General features: G+C 61.3%; 3 protein-coding genes across 7 annotated transcripts; 1 reads left to right on the top strand and 2 right to left on the bottom strand.

Moving 5' to 3' along the window:
- Nucleotides 1-1,228: 1,228 nt before the first annotated feature.
- Nucleotides 1,229-8,158, top strand: CERCAM (cerebral endothelial cell adhesion molecule). 3 transcript variants are annotated; one of them, XM_075111885.1, is made up of 14 exons: nucleotides 2,595-2,705; nucleotides 2,777-2,886; nucleotides 3,383-3,493; nucleotides 3,697-3,814; nucleotides 3,893-4,027; nucleotides 4,114-4,318; nucleotides 4,400-4,519; nucleotides 4,666-4,742; nucleotides 4,924-5,030; nucleotides 5,145-5,277; nucleotides 5,455-5,582; nucleotides 5,661-5,864; nucleotides 6,819-7,055; nucleotides 7,741-8,158. In XM_075111885.1, exons 3-13 carry the CDS (start codon nucleotides 3,420-3,422, stop codon nucleotides 7,051-7,053), a joined length of 1,536 nt encoding a protein of 511 aa, XP_074967986.1. In that variant the 5' UTR covers nucleotides 2,595-2,705; nucleotides 2,777-2,886; nucleotides 3,383-3,419; the 3' UTR covers nucleotides 7,054-7,055; nucleotides 7,741-8,158. The 3 variants fall into 3 exon arrangements, with proteins under 3 accessions (XP_074967983.1, XP_074967985.1, XP_074967986.1); XM_075111882.1 differs by lacking the exons at nucleotides 2,595-2,705; nucleotides 2,777-2,886 and adding an exon at nucleotides 1,229-1,743 and having other exon boundaries at nucleotides 4,406-4,519; XM_075111884.1 differs by lacking the exons at nucleotides 2,595-2,705; nucleotides 2,777-2,886 and adding an exon at nucleotides 1,513-1,743.
- Nucleotides 8,159-9,819: 1,661 nt separating this feature from the next.
- Nucleotides 9,820-12,318, bottom strand: PTRH1 (peptidyl-tRNA hydrolase 1 homolog). 2 transcript variants are annotated; one of them, XM_075111887.1, is made up of 5 exons: nucleotides 12,137-12,318; nucleotides 11,641-11,860; nucleotides 11,378-11,477; nucleotides 10,684-10,729; nucleotides 9,820-10,248 (listed from the first exon to the last, which is right to left on the bottom strand). In XM_075111887.1, exons 1-5 carry the CDS (start codon nucleotides 12,302-12,304, stop codon nucleotides 10,057-10,059), a joined length of 726 nt encoding a protein of 241 aa, XP_074967988.1. In that variant the 5' UTR covers nucleotides 12,305-12,318; the 3' UTR covers nucleotides 9,820-10,056. The 2 variants fall into 2 exon arrangements, with proteins under 2 accessions (XP_074967988.1, XP_074967987.1); XM_075111886.1 differs by having other exon boundaries at nucleotides 11,641-11,885; nucleotides 12,147-12,318.
- A 2,916-nt stretch (nucleotides 12,319-15,234) lies between these two features.
- TOR2A (torsin family 2 member A) lies at nucleotides 15,235-19,977 on the bottom strand. 2 transcript variants are annotated; one of them, XM_075111880.1, is made up of 5 exons: nucleotides 19,775-19,977; nucleotides 19,193-19,458; nucleotides 17,912-18,087; nucleotides 17,433-17,560; nucleotides 15,235-16,875 (listed from the first exon to the last, which is right to left on the bottom strand). In XM_075111880.1, the coding sequence occupies exons 1-5, from the start codon at nucleotides 19,923-19,925 to the stop codon at nucleotides 16,631-16,633; spliced, it is 966 nt and encodes a 321-aa protein (XP_074967981.1). In that variant the 5' UTR covers nucleotides 19,926-19,977; the 3' UTR covers nucleotides 15,235-16,630. The 2 variants fall into 2 exon arrangements, with proteins under 2 accessions (XP_074967981.1, XP_074967982.1); XM_075111881.1 differs by having other exon boundaries at nucleotides 19,801-19,951.
- Nucleotides 19,978-20,272: the final 295 nt, after the last annotated feature.

The following is a 20,272-nucleotide window of genomic DNA, read 5'->3' as shown; positions in this document are numbered from 1 at the left end:
GGGGACCCAGGGATCAGATCCGGCTCTGCAGCCCCAACTCCCCACTGAGTGCCCGTACCCGGCGGCTCCCGGCCGTGCCGTGCCGCGGGGCCGGGAGGTGGCAGCAGCGGCCGAGCCCGGGGCCGGGCTGCGGGGGGGGGGGCGGTGCCGGCGGGTGGGTGTCCCCGCGGGACGGCGCCAGCCGTGGGCTCCGCGGGCATTCCCGCCTCCCTGCGGCCCTTCGTCCAGCTTAATCCGTTCGCGGGCCGCGGGGCCGCGCTCGGGGGCTCCTGCGGAGGGGAGAGGGGAGAGGGGAGAGGGGAGAGGGGAGAGGGGAGAGGGGAGAGGGGAGAGGGGAGAGGGGCTGCCCCCCCGCCCAGCCCTCCCGGGGGGGTGCGCGCACACGGGTGGGGTCCAGCTGTGCTCGGCTCCTGGGGTTCTGCCCCCTCCCGCAGGTCCTCTGCATCGCCGGGAGCACCCAGCTGCGCTGGCACGGAGCCCCTCCCAAAATATTTGTCCGAGCTCGGGCTGTAAACCGTTTCTCTCTCCTTACAGCCGGCCGCAGGAGCTCCCCGTGTCTTCTCCCCCCGCCCCCCCGTGGCTTCTTTCAGGCGCTGCTGGATTGATTGTTCATCCCCCCGACCCCCGTGGGCACCCAGCCAGAACCCTCCCGGAGGTCCCCCAGGAGTAGGGGGATGAGGGGAGCCAGTGAAAGCAGCCGCCTGACCAGGCCCTCGCCCCGCCTCGGGTGGGTGCAGGTTTGGCCCCGCATGGCCATGGCCCCTTGCCAGGGCTCCGGTGCCACCGGAGCGAGGGGTGCCTGGCACCGCTGGTGGGGTGCGTGGAGTAGTTGCTCCCCAGGAGGTGGCCTTCTCCCAGCCTGCGCTTCCTCCGGGAGCTGACGGCCTTATTTATGGATTGGGTGGTTAACCAGTGGTTTTGGTGAAACATCCAAAGGCCCTGGTGCTGCCTGTGGCTCGGACACGTTGCATACTCGCCTGGGGGGCTGCAAATGATCAGCCATAGTGGGCAACCTGGGTGGGACGTGGCTTGGTGGGGTGGGCTGCCTTGGCCTGTAATGGGGGAGAGCCATTGGCCCCACCCACGCAGCCACAACTCACCCTGGCCACCGGCCCCCCTGGCCATGATCCCCCATGGCCACCAGCTCCCCTGGCCACGATCCCTCCCCAGCTATGAGACCCCACATCCTCTTGCCCACCCATCCGCTTCCCCACCGGTCACCCACGCCATGCCGAGCACCACGGGGATCTGACCCCGAGCTGTCAGGGGGCACACGGAGATGCCCAGGAGCATCCTCGGGGACCGCGGGCCTCGGGGCGGGGGTATCGGGGGTGAACCCCGGCTTCTGGCCGCCGCCCACCCCCCCCCCCCCCCCCGCCCCCTAGCCGTGGGCTGTGCGGGGCTGTTTACCGATATCGACTTTATTTTAAAGAAACCCAACCCAAACCCGCCCCCGGGACTCGCAGCGGCGGCGGGGCCGGGCCGGGGGCGGGGGTGCGCTGAGCGCTGCGGGTCTCAGCCCGCCCCTTCCCCGCCCGCCGCCGCCGCCGCCATGGGCGCCGCGGGGCTGCTCTGCGCCCTGCTCCTGCTGCTGGGCACCGGTACCGGCACCGGCACCGGGCCCGGCCCGGCCCCGCCGCGGGTGGTGCTCGCCCTCCTGGCCCGTAACGCGCAGCACTCGCTGCCGCACTGCCTGGGCGCCCTGGAGCGCATGGATTATCCCGCTGGGAGCATCGCCCTGTGGTGAGGGGACCCCCGGGGGGAGCGGGGACCCTGGGGAGAACCGGGACCCCGGGGTGCGAGGAGTAGCAGGGATCCGCGGGGAGGAGGGGGCTGTGGGGGAGTGGGGACCCCGGGGGGAACCGGGATGCTGGGGTCGCAGGGACCCGGGGGTAACGGGGAGCTCCGAGGGAACTGGGATGCTGGGCGGGGTGGGGAACGGGGGTCGTAGGGACCCAAAGGACGATGCGGAGCGGAAAATGGGGAGCTGGGGAGAGTGGGGGCACTGGGGATTCGGGGTGATCCTGGAGTAATGGGGGTCTGGTTGGAAGGAACAGAGGTCTGGGGGAATGAGGGCCTGGGGGAGGGGAATGGGGACCCTGGGTGGGTTGGGACCCCGGGGAGGAACAGGGATCCTGGTGCTAACAGCCCCCCCAGCTCCAAAGGGTGGGGGGTGGCTCTGCCCTGGATGTGGGACCCAGCAGGGACCTGGGAGGGGCTGGGCACTGCCCCCCCAGTGAGGGGGCAGGTCCCCCACCTTTCCTCTCCTGAAGATTTGAGGCTGGCAAGGGAGGGGAGCCCTGGGCTTGGGGGGACTCTGCATCATCAGGGACAGACGCTGCTTCCCCCCTCCCTGCTGGGCTCGGCCCCAGCTCCCCCTTGCCCAAAGACATCCCCCAAACACCCTTTTACCATGCTGAGGGGGGTGGTTGGGAGAGGAGTCCCCCCCCAACGGTTTTCTTCCTTGCTCCTTCACCGCCACCGTCTCTCGCCTGAGCTTGTCGGAAACTTTTCAGCAGCTGCTTTTGCAGGGGGGCCGAGGTGGGGACTGGTGGGGGGGGGGGCTGGCAGGGCAGCTGTGCTGAGGCAGAGGGCAGCTGCTGGCAGCAGCAGAGTGGAGGGTCCTCGCCTTCGCCTGCTGCAGCCCCCAGGAGCCCCCGGCCGCAGGACCCTGTGGGGTGTTTCAAGAGCAGCTGCCTGCGGAGGTGGGAGCTGGGGGGGCACAGGTCCTGCCTTGTCCCCTCTGTCCCAGGGGCTCCCTGTGACACCGGGGCAGCTCTTTGACAGGTCGAGGGTTCTGGGGACTGTGAAGACTTGGGGGTTGCCCCAGTGCAATGTGGGGCTCAGCCCCGTCTGTGCTGCGGTCCCTGTGAACATCGTTGCAAGGTCGGGTGGGAGAGCTGGGGACACCGGCTGTGCCTGGGAAGGGGAGGTTTGGGGAGTAGAATTTTTGCTGCCTGTCGGGGCCTTTCCTCTGTCTGCCAGAGCTGCGGGGTGCAGCAGGGTGCGCAGGGGTGCTATGGGGAGCAGCAAGGTGCACGGGTGGGGGGCACGAAGCCGCTGTGCTCTGATGCTGTTCATGGTGGGCAGTCACAGGGTTGGGATGGGGTGAGCATGGCCAGGTCTGCCACCAGGCTGCAGGGACAGGGTGAGAGCCATGGGACAGCCTGGCTGGTGGCGGCACCGGGAAAGAAATACCCCTCACATTCCTGCTCCTGCCAGCGCAGCCTCATGCCTTCAAATTACATGTTACTTTCCCAAGTGAGTCTGTCACTGGCTCAGCCTCTTGGCCCCAGCAGTGTTTCTAGTGTGGGGAGGGGGCCGTGGTTCCATGGTTGTCCCTTGCGGAGGACCCCCAGAGGGTGACATCCCTTCACCCCAGGTGTGCGACGGACCACAACTTGGACAACACGACCGCTATGCTGCGGGAGTGGCTGGGTGCGGTGGGGAAGGACTATCACTCAGTGGCCTGGAAGATGCAGGAGGAGCCCAGGTGAGGCGTGGGGTTACTGGGGGGTGGGGGTGGGCTGCGAGGGGCTCCCGGAGCAGCACCCCACTCCCCATCTGGGGATTCTGCCAGGAGGAGCTGGCGGGGAGGCAGAGCTGGGCTGACTCAGCCGGCTGGCACACAGCATTGTGCACCAAGTTTGTGCGTTCCCAGTGAGCAGGGTTAACCCCTGCCTCCCCCCCACCCAGCTCCTATGATGACGAGCTTGGGCCCAAGCACTGGAGCAACAAACGCTACGAAAACCTGATGAGGCTGAAGCAGGAGGCTCTCACCTATGCCCGGGAGCAGCGGGCAGACTACATCTTGGTAAGGGTCATGGGGTGTAGCAGGGTGGGGGCCGAGGAGGGTGTCCCCACACCTCCAGGACCTGTGTTGTCCCCCCAGTTTGTGGACACTGACAGCATCCTGACCAACAACCAGACCCTCAAGTTTCTCATGGCGCAGAACAAGTCAGTGGTGGCCCCCATGCTGGACTCACAGACCTTCTACTCCAACTTCTGGTGTGGCATCACACCCCAGGTACGTCCTTGGAAAGCTCCAGGGAAGGGGCCCCCCATTGGGGAAGAGCACCCCCATCACAGAGGCATCATGCCGGTGTGCTGCAGGGGTACTACCGGCGGACGGCCGACTACTTCCCCACCAAGAACCGGCAGCGGGTGGGCTGCTTTGCTGTCCCTATGGTCTATGCCACCTTCCTGATTGACCTGCGGAAGGAGGAGACATCACGGTTGGCTTTCTACCCACCTCACCCCAACTACACCTGGGCCTTCGACGATATAATTGTTTTTGCCTACTCCTGCCAAGCGGCTGGTGAGGGCTGGAGGGGCCGGGGTTTGGGGGGCCAGGGGGTCTGGGGGGGAGGCCATGGTGCTCACCCGTCCCACCTGGCAGGTGCAGAGGTCTATGTGTGCAACCAGCAGCGCTTTGGCTACATCAATGTCCCTGTGAAGGCTCATCAGACGCTGGAGGATGAACGCGTCAACTTTGTGCATCTCACGCTGGAGGCCATGGGTGAGCATGGATGGTGGGGTCCCAGAGGTGTCCCCTGCCCCAGGACTGATGGGGACCTAGTGCTGGTCCCCAGGGCGGGGCTGTTGGCTCTGGTACCAGCCAGTGGGGTCTGGGCTTCACCAAACGGGTGTCCCCTCTCTCTGCAGTGGATGGCCCCCCCATGCAGCGCTCCAGGCACATTTCCCTCCTCCCCAAGCCACTCACAAAAATGGGCTTTGATGAGGTAAGTGCCCAGTGGGCTCCGCCATGTCCCCCTGGCTGTTCCTCTGACTGCATCCATCCATGGCAAAGCCCGCCACAGGCTTTGGCTGAACCCCCTGTCACCCATCCTGCCATGGCCAGGCAGGCTGTGTCCCCCCCCATGACAACATGGCCCATTGGCAGGGCTCTCCCCTTCCTCCCAGGTCTTCCTCATCAACCTGGTGCGGAGACCGGACCGGCGCCAGCGGATGCTGGCGTCCCTGCAGGAGCTGGAGATCGCCCCGCGAGTGGTGGATGCTGTGGATGGGAGGTGACCATGGGAGGGGACATGTCCCTGCTCTGCCAGCCCACCCTGTCATGCTGGGGAGGGGACAGGGGGATGGCTGCAGGGGATGCTTCACGCATGCAGCCCCTTGCCTTGCAGCACCCTCAACAGCAGCGACATCAAGGTGCTGGGGGTGGATCTCCTCCCTGGGTACTATGACCCCTACTCCGGCCGCACACTCACCAAGGGCGAGGTCGGCTGCTTCCTCAGCCACTACAACATCTGGAAGGAGGTATGGGACTCTGGGGGTCATGGGGTCCCTAAGGGCCACCAGCACGGGACAGGGACCCTGTGAGCATCACCAGGTCTCTGGAGGACCTGGGGAGAGGGGTGTCCTGCAGGGTGAGCGGACCCAGCATGGCCCAGCGTCGTGCTGGGATGGGTTTAAACCTCTGGCCCCTCCCTGCAGATTGTGTCCCGGGGGCTGGAGCAGTCGGTGGTCTTCGAGGACGATGTGCGCTTTGAGGCTGCCTTCCCAGCACGGCTGCAGCGGCTGATGGAGGAGCTGGAGGGGGCACAGCAGGAATGGGACCTCATGTAGGTGCTGGGGTTGGGAGGGATGTGGGGTGGGGGGTCCCCAGGGCTTGGTCTTACGGCTTGCTGGCCACCCTACAGCTACCTGGGGAGGAAGCAGGTGAACGTGGAGGACGAGGTGCCTGTGGAGGGTGTGCAAAACCTGGTGGTAGCCGGGTACTCATACTGGACGCTGGCCTATGCCATCTCCCGCCGTGGGGCGCAGAAGCTGCTGGCTGCGGAGCCCCTCTCCAAAATGCTGCCAGTGGATGAGTTCCTGCCCATCATGTACGACAAGCACCCCAAGTAAGGAGCTGGGGGTGCAGGACGGGCGCTGGTGGAGCAGCATGGCTCTGCCAGTGAGGGGACATGTGTTTCTTCTCTGCTGTCACCATCCTACCCTGTTCCCCCACTCCCCGGTGTTACTCATGCTGGAGGAAAACATGTAGCATGAGCTCATTCCCCCCTTGGCCGCTGCCTGGCTGCTGGCTGCTGGAAAATGGCCCTCTGCCAGCGCAGGGTGGGGGGACGGTGATGGGGATGGAGCCGGGGCTTGGTGCTGGCCCTGCATGGCGGTCTTGGCCCCATGGCTAGCGGGGAGCAGCCCCCTGTACCCCAGCACTGGTAGGCTGTGTGGTCTCCCGCCCCTGGTTGTGGGTCTCAGACCCATCTTGGGGTGCCTACATGCCCCTATTCCCAGGCAGGGGTCAGCGCCAAGGCTGTGTCTGGGGAGGGGGAGGCAATTTAGGGGGGGTGGGTGAGTGCCAGTGGCCAGGTGTCCTGGGAGAAAGGGGTATGGGAAAGCCAGTGAGCAGGATGGTGAAACAGAGGGATTAGATGTGTAAAAGGGAGGATGGAGACTGATGGAGGTGTGGATTAGTGCTCTGGATGTGAACCAGGAGGAGCTGGCTGTCCCATGCTCGCTGGGATGATGGCACCAGACAGCCCTGGCCTGTGGCCAGGCTGGTGGGATACTGTGCCGGAGACCCCTCTGTGCCAGGGCTGGCCCCGTGCCACCGAGGCTGGTGGGGAGAGATGGGTCCCATCCCCTCTGCCATCCTTCCCCAGCCAGGCTCCGCAGCCAGCACGCCCCCAGCTTGGCTGCCTTCCCCCTCCCTGGTACCCCGTGTCTCTCCCCATCACCTGCCCTACACGGTGCCTTTCCTGGGTGGTCGGTACAGTTTTTCCAGCCCTTTTTTCTTCACTGGGCCATGTGCTGTAAGCCAATTTCTCCTCTCGGGTTTGCTCCGCTTTCCCCAGCGAGGATTACAAGCGGCACTTCGCCCCCCGGGACCTGCTGGTGTTTTCAGCTCACCCCCTCCTGGTTCATCCCACCCACTACGCTGGGGACAGCAACTGGCTGAGTGACACTGAGACCTCCACCATCTGGGATGACGATGCCAAGAAGACGGACTGGGCTGGCTCGCAGAAGACCCTGAGAGACTCACGGGGTGGTGCCGGCCACCTCCGCTCCACCGCCCATGACGAGCTCTGATGGTGAGTGAGGCTGTGGGACCTGGGCACGTGGTGCTAGAGACAGGGGACAGAGCAGCTGGGAAGCATCTCTCTGCGAGCACCATGTGTGGATGTGTCCCGGCTGCCTAGTTTCTTTTTGCCATGTGGCAACAGCTCTCCCCATCAGACTCAAAGCATTGTGAAACAGAGAGAAGACCTTCTTTTTCAGGCAGGGAAGGGGGTGGGGGTGCAGATGTCCCACGTGGGGCTGCACTGGGCTGGTGGGGACTAGGGGACTGTGTCATGCTGCTACCTGAGTCTGTGCTGCTCCCCAGCCTCTTGAGCAAGGAAGGAACAATGGTCCTTGGCCTCCTGCAAAAATCACCCTAGTTTGGAGAGTGCTGGGGCCATAACGCAGGGGACTGTTTCACCCTGGTGCTGCTTGCTCCCCTGCAAAAGCAGGTCTCCCTGGGGCTGTGTCTGCGCGGGGTGGCTGTGTAGGCAGGCGAGCACCTGCACTCGCTTGGCCCCAATACAGCACCGCCACAGTTAACATCGGGTCAGACTTTCCCTGTCTGAGGTTGCTTGTGCTGGCAGCAGAGCCTCCCTGGGAGCAGCCAGACCGGGGGCGGCTGGAAAACAATCTTCCCACTGCCTCTACTGCAAGCGTGAATGTGTCGGGGCTGCTCCTGCCTTGACTGCTAACGTTTGCATCCTTGCCTCCTAGGGCCGAGGGCTTGTGACCCATCCGGGAGCACCGCCGGCCGGTGGCTGACCCTGCCCACTCACACTTGAGAGATGCAGCTGCCCCGGACAGATTCCCCCTGGGGTCCTTCCAGTCTACATGTGGCAAATCCACCCAGGGCAGGATTTGCCCCAGGGCTCCTGGAGAGCCCTTTCCCTGCCAGGTGGAGGGACGGGGGGAGCGCTGTGCTCTGTTTCTGCTGAGGACACATCTCCAGGACTGCCTTGAGTGATGCCAACTCTGCCATCTCCCTCCAGCTTGGACTCTGGGGAGTGTTTTTCAAGCTGGGGGCTGGCTCCTGCAGTGGCACATGTGGCATCCTGCTGCTGACCGGGCTTGTCCCTCACCTGTGCCGTGTCTGGGCTGAAGCCCACGGAGGATTAAAGCAGACTGTGTTTGAGCTGACGTACCAGGTGCTGGCTGTGCTGGGTGCCATTGCCCCACGTAATGTCCCCAGGGCATACCCCGCCAGGGCATCTTGGAGCTGCAGTGTGAGGGTCTGGCAGTTCCCCTGGCTGGGGATTGCTTTGGGAATGAAATCTGTAATGGAGAAAGGGAGGGAGGAAGGTGGGGTGGGAGGCAGGGACTGGAGCTCTCCCCTGGAGTCCAGGGGTGAAAAGGTGGGTGGCATTTCTGTGGAGCTCAGCTGTCCCCTGGGAATGCTGATGGAAACGATTTCCCTCGTTGACACTAGCTGTGGCCTTGGGACTGAAAACCCAACACCAGCTTGAGCACCGAGATGTGCAGCCGAGTCCTGCTGCGCTCCGGCATCTGTCACCTTTGCGGCCAGCTCTGGAGGAGGGTGTTTGCTTTCCAAGAGCCCAGGCTTGTTTGGTGCTAAACCTCAGCTCCTCAGCAGGGTGACATTCGGTTGAAAATTGAGGGTTTTCTGGGGTGGGGGAGAAATTTCTTTAAAAACATTGCAACTAGCCCTAGTCCGGGTGAGCTGGGGAGATGTGAGCTCCCCAGAGCTGCTGCCTCTTTCCACCCCTGCCTGGCAGCTGCCTGCCCCTTTTGGCCCTGGAGCAGCTGCTGGGGTTAGCCCCAGGATGGTGTGTTGCTGCCTTCACCCAGGGTCTGGGGGCTGTGCCCCTCTTCTCCCCACAGCTTGATGAAGGCGATGGAGCAGTGGGTAGAAGCCTCGGTAGCCGAGACCCACAGCGGGATGTCTGAGGCCACCAAATGGTTCAGGACAGCATCATTCGGGGCAGGTTGAACAGCTACAGCAGGGACCTCCTGAAGGAAAACAACGAGCTCCAGGAGATCACATGGGACCTGAAGATCCACGTGGATCTACTGGAGAACAGGGAGTAGGAGATGACTGAGTGCATGGTCCACAATCTCAGGGTCCCAGCCAGTACAGGCACGGGCAACAGAGCAGGGTGGAGAGGTGATGGGAAGGTTGGGGACACCTTTGCTTTTCTGCCTGTCCCCTGGTCACAGGTAGCCTCAATGCTACGGGAGAAGCTGGGAGCTGAGAGGACTGGTGCCAGCTGGAGTGGAGGAAGGAAGCAGCAGCAGCGCTGCGGTATGTGTGACCCAGCAAGGGTCCTGGTGCTTGTTCTGGCGCCCACTGGGATGCGGGCGAGTTGCTGCCCGCGCTGGGGCTCTCGCTGCAGCCGCGCTCGCAGGGTGTGCAGCTGGATGGGATGTGCTGGCAGAGACCAGGGCTTTGGGAAGCTGCAGTGGTGGGGAGACCCCGCTTCTCGGTTGCCCTCTCCACCATGAGACCTCTAATGGGTCTGCGAGGAGGAGCCAGAACTCCTCCAGCTGTTGGAAGCTCCAGTGTTCAGCTGAAAAACTACCTAATTCAAAAACTATGAGGCCAGCCCTGAAACTTGCTGCAGCTCAGCAGGAGCAGCTTCGTGTGCTGCTGAGCTATGAGATTCCAGGTAACTGGTGCTTTCCACAGGTTCTCAAGAAGCCAAAGTGGTTTTGGATCCTGCAGAAGTCGCTCCTGTTGCTCCCCACCTTCCCACTGGAAGCTTCTTTCCAGTGTGAGCTGGTGGAACAGGGGTGGGAACATGGATTTGAGCCACAGAGAGCCAGGGACAGTTGGGGTTCGACAGGTGACACAGAGGAGAGGGTTTATTTAATTTCTGTGCCAAACTGCTGTACAAAGCCACTGCAGAGGTTTGAGTGGGACACAAGCTGCTCATACCTGTGTGGGGACAGACTGGGGCTGCCCCAGCACGTGGCCAGGCTGCCTCGCAGGTCCAGCTCTGCTCCGCACCACCGTCACGCTGCAGCGTCCGCAGTGCTCTGTCCATCGGCCATGTGGGTCCCCAGGGATTTGCATCAGCCCCTGTCACCCGGCTCCCCCATGGGCACTCTCCTCTGCAGAACATGCTCCAGCAGGCAGGCCACTGCCTGGGCCAGGACCTGCTCCAGCCTCTCCTGCTCCCCGGTGCTGAACGGAGCCAGGACGTAGCTGGACACTGTCACTTCACCCTCTGGCCGCCCGATGCCAACCCTGACCCGGGGCATCTCCTGGGGAGGAAGAAAGAAAGCTGAAGGAGCTTCATCTCAAGGGCCTGGCTGAGACAGAGCTGGGACAAGGGGACAGGGCTGTAAGTGGGGCTGGGCAGCGAGGGAGAAGGCCCTCATGTTTTCCAGGTCGTTTTAAGTGCTTGCTCCAAGAAACATGATTTTGGAATAGGCTTTTGCTGGGCTGTGCTGAGATCCCAGGCTCCTGCCAGGCCTGGCAGAGCTGCTCAAGCTAATTGTTTCCATGTCCTCCACGGCGGCCAAACTGACATCAGCCCTTGGCGAAGCAGAGGGAAGGAGGGGAAGGAGAAAAGTGAGGGGAGGAAAGGGAGCAGGGGCTTGTCTGAGGGGAGTCAGAAGAATGAGAGTGGGGGGATGACAAGCCATGTACTGAGGTGGGGGCAGGATTGAGACCCACTTCCATCAAGACCCACTCACATTGGAGTGCAGAGCACTGATGCAGGATCGGACCCCGTTGTGTCCCCTTGGGAGAGAAGGAGAAAACCAACATTAGTCTGTATCAGACAACCCCTACCACCACCCTGGGTATGGTCTTGGGGTCTCTGCAGGCTCTGCTGCTGGGACTTGGGGATGTGGTCCCAGGCAGGAGCTGTAGCCCCCATGCCTTGCCTCTGCTGGAACATTCAGCCCCTGGGGCTGAGAGCAGCTGGCTGGCGAGGATGGAGGAAGCGGGGCTGGGACAGCAGGTTCTGTGTGTCTCAGCTCTTGCTGCAGCTGGTGCGTGTGTGACCGAGCACTGTGGCCCAGGTACCATCCCTGCCCTGGCCTGCGGTGGAAGATTTCCTAGGCTACATGTCTTAAGGCTGACCCAGGAGCTGGCGCTGGGGCAGGCAGAGTGCTATAAAAAGCCCATGTGGTGTAGCCGATGGGCTTGATCCAGCCCACAGTCACTTCCAGGAGGCTCCCTGCCCTTCCTGCCAGGGCAGGAACGGGGAGGCCGCCCAAACAGCTGGCTGTTGCTTCTCCAACTGGGATCAGGCCCAGGGCTGGCGCTGGGGCTGAAAACACCACCAGGCTGGTGGGATGGAGCCAGAATGGCCCATGTGCCTGTAAGGGCATGGCAAGGCTTCAAGCCAGCTCACACAACCAGACAGCTGGGGCCACCCCATACCTTGCACTGCCTCCTAGCTTGATTGCCACCTTGCCTAGGGCCTTGTCCAGGTCGTCATGAACCAGGTAAATGTCTTCTGGGCGGAGGTTGTAGATCTCAGCTTTGGAAACAGAAATACAAGCCAAGAAATAAGGGGGAGACAGACTGACCAGGCCCTGATCCTGCAGAGCTGTACAGGAGGGCAGCAGAGCCATCATGGGGACAGCAGGGCCATTACAGGGCCCGGTGCCACAGCAGGCTCCAGGGGTGACCGAGCCGCTCACCAGCACTGGCGATGCTAAGCCCGTTGAGGTTCATGAGCCTCCGCGGCTTGAGCAGCAACAGCTCCAGGCCGTGGGCCGTGGCCAGGGCCACGTCGGCACAGCACCTCCTGTCCGATCGCCAGCCCTCGGCCACTGCCAGCTGCCGCGCCAGCCGGTCCAGCACTGCCATGCCCACGCTGTGCCGTGTCCCCCGCAGCCCATAGTTGCCCAGGCCGGCCACCTGCCCGCCGGGTGTCAGCAGGGCTCTGCCAGGCCGCCATGAGACCCCTGGCCCCTCCACGGGACTGATTCCCCCCAGCACCCCTCAACCCTGCTCCCCCTGAGCCCCGATCCCCTCAGCACCTCTCCCCCTCAGGCCCTCTTCCCCATAGCCCCTCTCCCCGTCAGCCCCTCTTCGCCTCAGCCCCGCTCCCCCACAGCCCCGACACACCCCCCCCCCATTCACCCCCGCTCCCCCTCACCTCCCCTCAAACCCGGTCCCGCCCCCCGGCCCCACCATGACGCACGGCCCCGCCCGGCTGACGAGCGGTCTCGCGCGCCCGGCCAGCCTCGCCGCCAGCATCGTACCGCCTGCTCCCCTCCCCCGTGACGTCACGCCCGCGCTGCCGCTAGCGGCCCGGCAGCGCCCCGCCGCCGCCATCTTGCTTACGGGCAACGCCGCCATCTTGCTTGCCGTCAACAGGGCGGGCCCGGGGCGGTGGCGTGGGGAGGGCCGCGCTCCGCCCACGCAGGGGGCGTTGCAGCTGCCGTGGGGAAGCCCCGGGGTTCCGCAGACTGCACCCCCCCCCCGCCAGCCTCCCGCCTCCCGCCGCCCGCCGCCGCCCGCAAAGGGCCAGCCCAGCGGGGCGGCTGGGGCAGGGACCGGGGAGCGCAGGCAGGGCGAGTCGTGGGGTTACGGGGAGCCGCGGCCGGAGCGGCCTCTCCACAGCTGTCAGAAAGGGCTGGACTTCTCCTGCGGCCATCGACCTGCATCCACAGGGGGTAGCGGGTCCCCAGAGGGCTAGGGCTACACCAGGCTGGGAGCCAGAGAAGGGAGGCAGCATAGTTAAGGCTGGCTTTCATGCTGGCATCTGGCTTCAGGCTGCTGTTAACCTCTCACCAGGCTGATCCTGAGTAGTTTGAGCAGGGCTGGGCTGGGCCAGCATGGGCTGAGGGTTGTCTGTGGTGTGGCCAGAGCTGTATGAGTATGGGCAGAGGCCTTCCTCCAGTTCTGTGACTTCCAGTTGGCCATGCTGAACTTCAGGAAGGTGCTCACACTGGTGCCTGCATGGGAGCAGCCCTGCCTGGCTCATCTGGCCCTTGCCCTTCAGGGTAGCCACCGTTCCCCACACCATGTCCACAGCCCTGGCCTCTGCTGAGGCTGACAGGGCTTACCTGCAGCGCCAGTGTCTGCTCAACCAGGAGCGCTACTATGAGACCCTGGAGGCCTTCACACAGGCAGCCTCGCTGCAGCCTCCCCACAGGGTGTTTTGCCAGAGGAGGTAAAGCCAGGGCAGCACTAGGCTGCCCAGCTCCTCTGGCCCTGCCGTGGGCTGCCTCCAGCCTTGCCTGTCTCCTCTTGCAGCACCATGTGCCTTGCGGATCTCAACAAGTTCCCAGAGTGCCTCCAGATGCTCAACAGAGAACTGGAGGAGAACATGAAGAACCCTGATCTGTGCATGCTCTGTGCCTCCTTCTATGAACGCTTTGGGCAGGTATGGCCACTCCGGTCCCTGAGGGGCCCTGCTTTCCCTCCTGGGGGCTGGGGATATGCTGGGAAGTGCCAGGCTCGGAGGGTACCTGGCCTCCCCAGACAGCTGGCCCTGTGTCACCAGGACATCTGACGGGCCCTGGAGCTGCAGCTGCAGCACGGAGCTGCTCAGGCCCTGAGGTGGAGGCTGCTGAGATGAGGCCAGGAGGCCAAGGCAAAGGTGGTGTCCAAGGCCCTGTGTAGGGCTGGGCGTGGGGCCTTGCTGAAGATCAGTTTTGCCCTTGAGAGTGAACCCCTTGGCCACCAAATTCTTCACCCTCAGGTAATGAGAGTCTCACCATGGCTGGTCAGCTCTGTTGGCCTCCAAGCTTTCCTGTCTCTGGCCCTGTGTCATGGCATGACCCTCCTCTGATGGCTCAAGGACTTCAGTGCAGCCTGTGGGGACTTCACCTGGGTGAGGGAGCTGGGTGCCCCAGTGGGGCCTGGAGGCCCAGGAGGCTCAGCAGCAGCTGGCGCTCAGCTATAACAACTGTGCCATGCACTGCTACGCCTTGGGACAATTCCATGAGGCTGTGATGCTCCTTGGCAAGGCCCTGCGGGACAGGAGGAGGGAGAAGGGGCTCTATGTCAACAGAGGCGGCAAGCAGCTGGGCTGGGGATTGCAGCGTGGTTCCCGGCATGAGGGCTGGGGTGTCAGCAGTATCTGCACTTGGCATTGAGTGTGTGCAGGGGAAGGCCCTGTGCTGGGGTCCTGCGTTAGGGAGTGGTGACTGAAATGGGCAGTAGCTCTCCCTTGGTCCTGACCCCAGTTCACAGCTGTGCCTGCCTGGACTGTTTCAGCAGCTGGGAGAGGTACCAGGACCTGGGATTTACTGCTGGTGGTTTGGCTCCCTCCCCACATGGCCTGTCCTGGGGGCATGGCTGGGAATGGCTGCTCTCTTCCAGACTGGGCTGCGTCTCCTGCCTGGCAGAGCTCAGAGCTTTTGGCTAATGATGCTGAAATCTTTGTGGCTGGGGTGGGCTGGACACGTGCCGTGTGTGTTTCCCACTGGCATGGAGAGCTCCAGACACAGCCCGGGGGCGACAGCCAGCCCCCAGCCGCTCTCATTTAACCAAGATGCCAATGCTGCCTCGTTGCAGACTACTTCGCCTGGGGGAGCTGGCCTATGCACTGGTGGATTACCAGCAGGCGCTGGAGTTGAGCCCAGGGGACGGCATTCTGCAGAGACAGGTTGCAGTGGCACTGCACAAACAGCGATGGCAGGACTTGGTGGCGAGGTGCGGTCTACCTAAAAGGTGGCGGCAGGTTGCTGGATGTCTATACATAGAAGTAGGAGCTGCCGGAGGGACATTGACTCAGGTGAGCAAGCCTGGGGTGTGGCAGCAGGGTCTGCAGGCTTGGATCTTGCACCAAGCCAGCGCACAGAGCGCCAGCAAAAGCTGCTGCAGAAACAGCTGGTCTGCCACTCAGCCTGCCCAGCACCTTGTCTCAGCCCACAGCTCCCTCCAGGCAGGCTTCCCAAAAAGACCCTCCCTGGGAAGGAGGTGTGGTGGTTCCCACCTCCTGCTGGGCTGGCACTAGCCCTGCAAATGTGGCCTTGGGACCCAGATGTGCTCCCCAGTGGGGGAAAAGTGCTCTAGGGCAGAGAGATCAACTGGCCTTCCTGGACCTACACTGGCTCCTCTGCAGAGGATGTCTGACCCAGCTACTGCCGTTTCACCTCCTCCCCGGGAAAAGGCTGCTGTCTTGTTTCCAGTTACCTAATTGGAAAGCATCAGCTCTGTGCTGCTAAATCCCCAAAGTCCCATCACATCAGGCAGCTGTTCCCATGCAACTGCAAATCTTCCAAGTCCTTCCACGCTAGCTGCAGTCTGGAATCCAAGTAAAAGACTTCCCCAACTGCTTATTTAATAAAAAATTTATTTTAAAATTAGAAATGCAGAACATTTTTGGAAGAGGCAGAATTTTTGGGCCTGTCTGTGGGCCAGCTCCCAGGCAGTGTTTGGGGTGGTGTCTAAAATCACTGGCCTCTGGAGCTGGAATGGTCCCAAGCACTGGCAGCTCATTTCAGCATAGGGCCCGAGTGCAGCATTGGGGAGTTTTGGGAAGCATCCCTGCACCCATCCCTTGGGCAGTTTGTTCCTAGAGAGTGAATAATTCTGGTTCCTCTGACCTGTTCTCCCATAACTGGCTGCAGAGAGGAGATTAAAACCTGGGCAAAGGCCAGTGGTACTGTGCACATCATACTTGGCAGCGTGAAGCACTAATCTTAAGTTGTCCCCAGGTCCCCTGTTGTAAGTGACACTCCCCAGAAGCTGCACGGATGCTGGCCCATCCAAGCCCTGCAAGGTCTGACCAGCAGAAGGATGTACAAGAGGCTCAATAGCTCATAGCACCAGCTCTCAGCCTGCTGTAGAAATCACCGCTGAAGAAAAGAAATTTTCAAAACTACTAGTGGCTCCGTTGGCTCCCCTGGAGGTAGGACTGAAATTTTTTTGTAGCTGGTAAAACAAGCAAGGAGTCTTTTTTTGTTGTTTTCCTGGTTCGCTGCAGGAAAATTCTTTGGACCTTAGAGGAAAGATGGACAAGAGGACAGTAGGAAGAACCTGGCTCTCGGCAGATCAGTTGTTGCCAACTCCCACATTAGCCCCATGCTTGTTGATGGTGAAGCTGGTCCCTACCAGCACCTATTCACAGTGAAAGGAAGCTGGAAAGAAGTAAGCTCTAAAACTTCCTTGAAAACTTTGCTGCAATGTTGAAGGTGTTCACAGGCCAGCACTGCAGGAGTCAGCACCAGAGCTGTCACATTGTACCAAGGAGCTGAGGCACAGCCACGCTTAAGAGGATTTTAAACTATTAAAATGCTGTAGGAAATAAATATTCTTCTGGGGGCTCAGAATCTTCATACGTTGAATATCAATAGCTGCCAGGAGAGGGGAGAGCTGCGGGTGGGTGCTGCCAACAGGGTGAGAAACCTCCCTGACCCTGCAGACCCTCTTAGCTTCTTCCCCTTGTCATCACAGACGTCTCAGAGGGTGCGCCAGGCTGGTCATACCCACCCTCACCTGGCCAAGGGTAAATCAGTAAAGTGCTTTAAAATCACATCCCTTGCACTTGGTCCCACAGCTGCATCCTGCAGCGGCCTCTTTGGTGCTGGAGAAATGAGGTCAGCAGGAGAACACTTGTGCTGCTGAGAGGCAACATGCAGCTCCTGCTGCTTATCGTGCCAGGCCTGGGCTCTGCTGCTTTACAGCCCCATATATACCCCCTATGGATCCAAGCACGGGTCTTGCCAGTGACTACAAGAAAAAACTGATCCGAGAGGCCACTGTTTTGCAGCCTGTTGATGAGAATATTTTCTCTTCTTCTGGGAAGTAGGGGATGCTGTCAGCAACCTCCTGGACAACATCAGGACGTACTTCGAGGCCCTGCTGGACAAGTTCGCTGATGACGCACTGCTTTACATGGTGGCGCTTCAATGGGAGGAAGGGCACAACAAAATCAATGAGATGTTCATTAATGATGCCAGATTTCCAGAATCCACCTGCAAAAGCCAAGGAAAAGACTGGTTTTGCCTTCAGAGAGCCTCTGCAGTCTGTGGAATTCAAAGAGCTGCTTTGTGTGAAACCAAAATACTCAGCTGAAGACAGATCTGCTCCAGTTTTGTACAATGAGAGATCTGAACCCATCAGTTGTCACCCCGCTTCCCCTGCATTAGACTTTTCTCCAGGAATGGGGGGATTTAGCCTGACTAGTCAGAATTTAAGCTCTGCTCCCCGTGACAAGGGCAAAGCAAGGAGAACTGGGAAGGTGGTGGGGATCAGTACATCTTGGTGCCTTTCCAGTGAGCATGCTGTGCCATTTGCCAACCCCCAAACTGTGAATACACCTTGTCTCCAAAGAACTTTGCTAAATGTGGCCACGGGTCTGCTGGCTTGGAAGGCCGGGCTATTACTTCCCTTTGCCAGGGAGCCTTCCCTCAAAACCACCTCCTCCCGTTCTGGCTGCCTGGGAGGTGGCAGGCAGTGCCTGCCTGGAATGGGCCTGGCTCCCTCTGCCGGGCTCTGACCCTGCAGGAAGGGCTCTGCTCCACGGACTCACTCTGAGGGTTTTCAAACACGGCTTTGGAGATGGCCAGCTCCAGGTCCTGCAGGCTTATCTCCTCCCGGTCCTTGTGGGCACGCCAGAGATCCAGCGTCATTTCGTTGATCTGCTCCCCTCCTGCATTGCTGCACAAGAACAAGATGCTTATTTGGTGTCTACCTGGGGAAGTGGTGTTGCAGGACAGAGGTGGCCTCTGGCAGCCTCCAGCCTGCATGAGTGCAAGCCAGGATCTCCCAGCTGCCTGGCCTAAAATGACTCCTGTAAAGGCAGCCAAATAACAGGGACAGGAGAGCTTTTTCAGAGTCTCCAGGTCTGTCTATTCACAATGAAATACTGTCTCTTGGTATCTGTAGAGGCTCAAGGCTTGGAGAAGGAAAAGCAGACCAAGTGTGTGCTCTGAAGTAGGTATGACTTCTGCCCAAATGAGAAGCAGTGCGCTGGAAGGCCCCGTGATGCCGCAGAGGGGCCTCTCTTACCTTATGAAGATGAAGATCGCTTTGCGGTAGTTGGTCCCATACACAACCCACGAGGGTCCCAGGAATGGTATGATCACGTCGACCAGGCCCGGGTGCATCTTGTCCATCTCGTCAAAGAGAAAGGCCGACCGTCCACAGTTTGTCAAGTTCCCTTGGATCCAGCGCTTCAAGCTTTCCTAGGAAAAATACCCACCAAGCTGTAAGGCAGAGAGATACTGAGGGCAGCGAGGGAGGCTCGAGCTATCCCAGAGCAAAAGCTGAGGCCTGAGCTCAAGTGGAGCTGAAGGTGCTGAATGCAGCTTGTCCCTGCACAGCACCACCTACCTGGAGGCAGCACTGGGGGCGCCTCCTTTATTCTGGGTTTCACACAAGTGGCTGTTACCGGCTTTGTCAGCCGGCTGTAGATCTTTTATTACAGATTTAAAGAAGGAAGCAGCAAACTAAAGCTGGGAATTCAGACTCCTACAGTTCCCCACATTCTTTTCTTTCACAGTGTATCTACATATTTACCAGCTACTGAGTGCTTTTTGCCAACTCCTGTCCTGGTGCAAAACCCTGTGCCTGCGCTGACCCAGCTCTGGCTCTTTACCATGGCTGAAGTCACTTCAGTGCAGACGCCAACCTGCACAAACCCACTCACGTCGCCCCGGGGTGTGTATAACTTCATTGAAGCACTTCACCCAGTATGGGTTTTATCTTCCTGAGAGTCTTTCTTCTAAGGACACAGTACAACAAATAACTTCTCCAAACACCCAGAAAGGTGTGCTGATTCCCCACTCTGCTGAGGGTTTGGCAGCTGACCTTCACATTTTGATTTCTTCCCTTTCTCAGCTTTAAGAGACATAGTGATGTGGCTAAGAGTCTAGAGCTGCTGGCTGTGAGAAGGGGATTACAAGTCTAGCAATATGCAGGTTTTCACAGGCATCAAGTTGTCCCGAAAGCAATGGGAGAATTTTAGTGCCTTTCATCTAAGCTAAGCTCTTTTGTTACTGTGTTCAAAGGGCTGTGTAAATAAAGAATGAGAACATGATCAGCAAGGACTGCAGTGGGGAAGATGAAAGTGACAACTGAGTGCCACAGTACATCACAGTTACTAGTGGATTCTTCAGCCAGTGTGTGGAGCCACTCATTCAGCCGTGTTTGTCTGAGAGGGTAAAACAAAGAGCTTTTATTCCTACTGCACTTCAGGATACAGCCTGAATGTGTGCGTACTGAGGATCAAGATGGACATAACCATAAAAAACCCAACCAAGTAGTATCATGCCAAGAGGCGCACCTTACCTTGTACTGCTCTATCTGCTCAGCATGGGGGAAGTGCACTATTGGAGAGAAGTGGTGAACGTAGGGGCTCTGGAGCCCACCCTGGAAGAGGTATCGGATGAGCATGGAGCTCACGTAGGTTTTGCCTGTTCCAGTCGAGCCATGGAAGGACATCACAAGGGGTTTCACCGGATTCTGGTTCTCCAGGAACTCCGTCACTCCCTTCATGACCTGCTGCCTCACCAGGGGCTGCCCCACCAGGTTCATGGCCAAGTCACACTCCAGGCCTGAAGCAAAGTCAAATCAAGATTTACCAAACGCAGGCTGGAGCAGCTCCTGTCGCGCGTTGCGGCTGTCCCGCGTCTGAGGGCTGCCTCCTCGGCCCCCCCAGGCAGCCGGCCCGGGCTGCACAACGGCCCCGCCGCCGCTCCTGCCCCTCGGCGGGCCGGGGAGGCCGACAGCCCCGCTCTGCTCTGGGGAAGGTCTCCTGGAGACACCCTGCGCGGCCGGGACCCCCTCGGCTGCCGCCTCCCGGGCCTCGGAGCCCCCGTCCTCGCCTCAGGGGGCGCCCCGTTCCCTTCCCGCCCCGCCGCCCCCGCTGACCGCGCAGGTCGGGCCCGAAGCCGCACTCGCAGTCCGCCGAGAAGCCGCAGCGCAGCGCCCATAGGTCCCAGGCGGCGGCGGGGCGGGCGGCGGCCGCCAGCAGCAGCAGGAACCGCAGCGCCCGGAGCAGCACCGCCGCTCCCGGGGCCATGGCGGCCGCCGCTCCGGCACCGCCCGCGCTACGGCTGACGGCGGGGGCGGGGCTACGGGGAGGGGGCGCGGGCAGAGAGGGAGGGGCGGAGCTACGGGGAGATGGGAGTGGCCAGAGAGCGCGGGGGCGGGCCCGCATTGCTCCGCCTCCCGGTGGGGGCCGGTCCTGCAGTGGGGGCTTTGGGGACCCCGGTCCCCCCTTGCAGAGGGCGGGGGTCGGGGCAGCCACACAGCCCTTCCTGACACTGGGCCACCCGGGAGGTCCGGGGGCCAGGCTGGGCTGGGTTCAGCACGGTGCTCCCACTCAGCAGCCCTTCCCCAAGCCCTGCTCTTCCGGGGAGGGGCTGG

This window comes from Phalacrocorax aristotelis, chromosome 17 (assembly GCF_949628215.1).
Source record: "Phalacrocorax aristotelis chromosome 17, bGulAri2.1, whole genome shotgun sequence".
NCBI classification, from domain to species: domain Eukaryota; kingdom Metazoa; phylum Chordata; class Aves; order Suliformes; family Phalacrocoracidae; genus Phalacrocorax; species Phalacrocorax aristotelis.
The sequence above is the reverse complement of the archived record's forward strand: the minus strand, read 5'-3'. Positions and strand labels throughout refer to the sequence as shown.